The sequence below is a fragment of the Phalaenopsis equestris genome, unplaced genomic scaffold, assembly GCF_001263595.1.
Source record: "Phalaenopsis equestris unplaced genomic scaffold, ASM126359v1 Scaffold000025, whole genome shotgun sequence".
NCBI classification, from domain to species: domain Eukaryota; kingdom Viridiplantae; phylum Streptophyta; class Magnoliopsida; order Asparagales; family Orchidaceae; genus Phalaenopsis; species Phalaenopsis equestris.
In genome coordinates, this window is record NW_018164467.1 from 1,067,560 (window position 1) to 1,073,208 (window position 5,649).

At 37.2% G+C, this 5,649-nt stretch overlaps 1 protein-coding gene across 1 annotated transcript; it reads right to left on the minus strand.

The window, feature by feature from the left end:
* Positions 1 to 3,646: 3,646 nt before the first annotated feature.
* LOC110018586 lies at positions 3,647 to 5,129 on the minus strand. The gene is made up of 2 exons (XM_020715934.1): positions 4,911 to 5,129; positions 3,647 to 4,135 (listed from the first exon to the last, which is right to left on the minus strand). Exons 1-2 carry the CDS (start codon positions 5,021 to 5,023, stop codon positions 3,865 to 3,867), a joined length of 384 nt encoding a protein of 127 aa, XP_020571593.1. The 5' UTR covers positions 5,024 to 5,129; the 3' UTR covers positions 3,647 to 3,864.
* Between the last annotated feature and the right edge of the window lie 520 nt (positions 5,130 to 5,649).

The window sequence follows — 5,649 nt, forward strand, 5'->3', positions numbered from 1 at the left end:
CACAAAAAATTTTTTTTTTTTTTTTTTTTTTTTTTTTTTTGGTTAAGGTTCAAACCTAACACAGTATGTGTGTATAGTTCTTTCATTTTGAATGGATATAAATTATTATGGATAAACTAGTTGTTGAATCACTTTTGTCTGTAAATCAAACCTAAAGAATAGAGTGTAGGGGGAGAGTGTGAACATTAATGAACAACAAAACATCATTTTGAACTTGTTTATTCATAAAATGGTCTCCCAATTTATAGTTGAGATGATATTATATTGTTACACATGCTTTAAAAGGGTCTATATTAGGGTATTTTTGGTATTTTACATATAAAAGCTTATCACTAGGTTGCGCTTTGGCTCGGTCGGCTAAGCATAATTGGCTTTGGATCAGCTTGGTCGACTAGGCTGATTAAGTTCGATGTTGATCCTTGATAATAAATGAAATATTTCTAGACGTTTCCGATTTGATATGAAATATTGAGAGACTGAGTTTTCCCTTGAGTCGGCTTCTTCGTACCGGTTGACTCGAATTCCCCCTGTCTCGTTTCTGACTGAACTGTTTGGGTTTGGGCAATTTGATTATGTTTTGGCTTTGTTAGTTTTGGCTTGGGCAACTATTATCGGTTGAATAAGTCGACCTCACGTTCAACCATTTGTCGACCCTTTCCTTGTCGTACTCCTTTTCTCTGGACATTTAGATCTCAAGATCAACCATCATATATTGTTTATGTACACTAGCAAATTTTTTTTTTATATTTATCTTGAATTAACTTGTTGTAATTGAAGGTTCATTTTAGTTTTATATGTAATATGTTTGCTAATTGTAATGTGACAATTGGGTGTATGTAATTCGTGTTATATGCTAATTCGAATGACATGCGAGTAGGGATGTCAAAAAAGCTTGTTGTTTGCGAACAACTCATGTTCTATTTGCTAAATAGCCTATGTTTGACTCGTTCGTTAAGTAAACCAGCCGAACACGATCAAGTTTTTAAAGTTCGAATCATAAACAAACTGAACACAAACAACCCCTTTTTCGCTGGTGTTTCGCTCATTTTAGCTTGAAATAAAAAATTATATATATCATTTATATAATAATATATTATATATATTATCTATATAATAATATTTTATATATTTATATATAATTTTAAATCATAAGCATATGTGTTCATGTGGTTTTGTGTCTCCTATTGCTCAGAGTTAGTGCAGATCTAATATTTGCCGCCATCATTTACCGCTTGTGAGAAGCTTCAAATTTCTCCCAATTTATTTGAAATTTCTATCATTTTGATAATTTTTGTACAAACAAGTGAAATCACCGAAAAATTGAGGGGCAACTGATACGTTATCAATAAAATTTATTATTTGATCGAAGCAATTTACATGAATCCTAGAATATTTTTTAGCAATAAATGTTTAAACTCTAATTAATAATTATCCATAACTCCAATTTCAATAAAATTTCAGTCAAACAGACTTAGGGCCCGTTTGGAGCAGCTTATTGAGAGTGGCGACGCGGCGGCGTTTTAAAACGCCGCCTCCCTGTTTTTTTTAAAGCGTTCGCACCTGCATAACGATCATGCATTGTGTCTGCGTTCGTTAATTCCTTTATGTCGTTCGACGTTGTCCGAGCCCCACGTCCGGCGTTACCCATCTGCGTTGCCTTAGGAATTTCGGAGGTGCCCTCAATCTCCCTTGCATTCTCCCTCGCTGGTTTAGGGTTCTGTTACGTCGCCCTAGAGGAGACCGAACCTTCTTCTTTTTCATTTTCTTTCATGATCATCAGGTATCCTTTCGATTACCCCAGATGCGAGCCTTGGAATGTTTTTTTTGCTCTGATCTTCTTTCTGAGTAAGTGTTGACGCAGAAAATGAAAATTTTTATTTTTTCAGGGGAAATATGATGTCATTTAAGGTTTTTAGGTATTGCCCAGTTTAGATCTATGACATGAGTTTTTTTTCGGATCCTGTGGCTTCTGGCATTTTCGCTGGTTTTTGGGCGTTTGGCCTGTTGAGAAATGTTTCAATTTCTATGCCCCGATATTTTATCATTTTAACTGGTTGTTGGATTTGGGTTGCTAGCTGCGATCTTGGAAGCGATCCTGGAAACATGAGTCGAGTCTGATTTTGGGCATTTGTTTTGTGGCATGATATTGTGTCGTTTTTTTTTTTCTGGTTATAGCTCTGTTTGTTTGATGGGAGGTATCTAACTTTTTAGCTGCTGAAATATGAGTCCATGAAAACAAATTGGTGAAGTTATATATATGTTTAGCTGCTGATTGTGCGGTGGAAATTTTGCAGGAATTTCTGTTACTTTTTTTATTTCTTCTGGTACTCACAAAAGTGTGAGAATTGTATGTCATCTTTTGGAACTGATCTGTGATGATTGTATGCTTATGCACTTATTTTTGTACTATCAATAAGCTATTTTGAATAAGCTGCCTCAAATAGTTTTATCAGGCAGAGACAGAAATGTCATTGTATTAGGGGGAGGAAACAGAAATGTCATTTAACCACCAATAAGCTACTCTAAATAAGTTGCCCCAAACAGCAAGTCAAATTATTCTGATAATCTGCAGATTATCAGATTATCAGAATAACCTGCTTATCAACAGATTATAAATAATCAACAGCTACGCCAAACTGACCCATACTCAGTAAAACAGACACAATAACACCAAAATTGATTCAATTTGAATCAAATAAAGCTCAGATCAAGTCATTTAACTATATTTAGATGCTTCTGATGCCCAATTAGAATTTCAAATAAATTACAAAACAAATGCGTTTATAGTCAAATTGAATATCTCAATTAGACAAGTCCAAGGAGGCTAAGATCACTGAATTTTAACATCTTTAAAACACAAATATCCATAAAATATCGTTTGATCGAGAGAATTTCTCCGGGCCTTCCGGCAAAGTGGTCCAAATTTCCTTCTTGTTTGCAGAAAGATCTCCCCCATACTCTACAAATAGAGTTCTAACCCCTTCATAAAAGGGTACCTAAGCCTTGAACCAGAAGAAGAGCTGGATTTGGAGTTGGATCACAAAGAAGTTGAATTCTAGTGTTGTTTTAGACTAAATACCTGACAAACACTTCCCGCTCTCACAATCAGTGACCCATCGACCAACACTCACCGGCCACCTCGGGTGCTTTCTGCTTGTTTCAATGAAACTTCTCAAGAAATCACAAAGTACCCTCCGAAGTAACAAAGCATGGTGCAGAGTAAATACCACGAGGTACCCTTCGAAGCAATGCATCATCCCAAATACTGTGCCACAACACACCTTGAATGTGACACAAAAAAGTCCAAACTAGTCCCAATTGAAATCGTTTCTAATCGTTGTACAACGAATCCTTCTGCATACAATTATTGTACTTCAAATAATTTTGTTAACTCTTTTCCGCCTGTGGGACAAAAGTTTAGACGTTTAATCACTAATTTATAATGAATTATTTCAGTTAGGCTAGACCCTAATTTTCACTTTCAAATTTTTCACTTAAAAATCTCTGAGTGTCTCTATCGTTACTTTTATTATAAGAGCATGTTTTGAAATTTCATGCAGTACTAAGATGCTAAATAATTAATCTTCCGACATAAATCTATCAGCACGCATCAATATATTAAACCAAACTATATATATGCAAGATATTCAAGTCCGTACATATAAGATGCAATATCAACATAATTATATCAATTCCATTACACAGCAAGTAGGTAACCGGGAACTCAAAAGCATACGGAGCCCCACAGAAACACAGGGAGCACATTTTACGCATACCCCCGCACTCCATGTTTTATTTATTTATCTAATATTGATGGCATAATAATATTATAATCGGGAGAAGTAGGGCAGAATCCAGCGAGAGCTAAACGTGCTGAGACTTGTCGAGGTCCTCGAGATCGAGGGGGCGGAACCGGACGGTCTGGTCCAGAGCAGACGAGCTACCATTACCGGACGCCGGCGGGTGGCGGAGACCGGCAACGCCAATCAGATCGGCGGGGCCAAAGACGCCGGTGGTCGGATGTGGGCTCCAGTACTTCTCCGAACTAGCCTCTATCACATGATCCGGCACCACGGCCGGCCTCACGTGCTCGTCAATCTCCTTCTCGTAGTGCGAAGCAAAGTGCGATGCCCTCCTGAAGAAAAGAAATGGTTGAGAATTAAAAGAAAGAATCGAATATAGCACGTGTCTGCAGCACGTGTCTGCGTGCGAGTAACGGGACAAAGTAATGAATATTGCTGCGGCATATTATATTTTTTTAACGATGAATTTCAAAGAAGTGGCACAAAATCATAATTTTAAATGCGATCATATCTTTTAACCAGTAAGCGTCAAAAACTCTTCTTCTTCCTTCTTGGTGATTGACGATGCTTACCTTAACTTTAGACGAATTAGAAGACGCACGAAAATTATTCAGAGAAACCGACCATTAAATGTGAATTGTTGATTGAATAAAGTTCATATTAGATTAAGTTTATAGTAAAGTCAACCAAGGTTTTGATCAGGATATCACCCCAATTTATTCATTTTTTTTCCTACGCTGTTTTCAATTTTCAGATTAAACAGGGCTTTTTTGTCCGAGCGAGGAAAAGGGGGAAAGAATCGAAACCATGAAACTGCCAAATCAGTAAAACTACATTTTAGTCAAGAAAGGGAAAAGAATTAAAGAGCAGACGAAACATAATAGAGATGGGGTAAACATATTCGAGCAAAATCCACTCATATCAAAGTGAGTTCGATTCGAAAGCGATGCTCAAATCCATCGATGAAGTACTTGATAGAGTTCAAAGAAGTTGGATCTGACAGATCCAAGCAAAATCTACACAAAAAATATTAGATCGGGAAGCAAACAGATTAACCTAAAAACTAACGCGGAAGATCAAGCTCTAGCGGTAGAAAAAAATTAATACCTGAAGATGGAGAACGGAGCAAGATCGCGAAGCTTGGCGGTCCAGATCTGAATCGCAAGTCGCTTCCCAAAGCTTTCAGCGATCACTCGCCCCTTGTAACCGGTTACTGCCATACAATAGCAAGCTCAGGGCAGATCTGGAGAGGAAGTGAAGAAGGCAAAGGCCGTGGATAAGCTCTCCATCCACTACGCCCATCATTTATAGTACGGTTCCCCACTTCAATCTCTCTCTACCTGTCCAAGCTTCTTTCCACGCCGTGCAAGCAGTATACGGTCGTTTTTTCCGTCCATTTGACGGCGTTAGATCGCCGACGACAAAATTTGTGTTGTCGCGGTCAGCAGTCACAACTATATTTAATAAGGAATAATTACATAGTTATTGCTTTATTGCTTGTTACAAAATTAACACCAGAACGACCCAACAGGTCATTCGCGTGAGCTTCAATCAAATAAGTGAGATGTGATAACATTGATTTTTTCACCAATTTTGATATTTGAGTGAGATTTTGAAAAATGAATAAAAAGGGAATTAAATATATAAATAGTAATGTTTGGACTGCCTAATTTTAAATATAATTTGTATATTAAAAATATGTCGGCATAAATTTCAATGATATCTCCAAACTAGCTAGCACTAGCGTACCAGTAGAATTATACCTATTAGATGGATAAGAGTAGATCAGCTCCAAAAGAATCTATCCAACCAAACTCATGCAGATGAATCTGGCATCCACCAACCC

What these genes read in the sequence shown, in the direction of transcription:
- LOC110018586 (XM_020715934.1), bottom strand. Translation starts at nt 5,023, where the DNA reads ATGGCAGTAACCGGTTACAAGGGGCGAGTGATCGCTGAAAGCTTTGGG. An exon ending in GCTCCGTTCTCCATCTTCAG is followed by an intron (nt 4,136 to 4,910) that starts GTATTAATTTTT and finishes TCTTTTCTTCAG; the next exon opens with GAGGGCATCGCACTTTGCTT.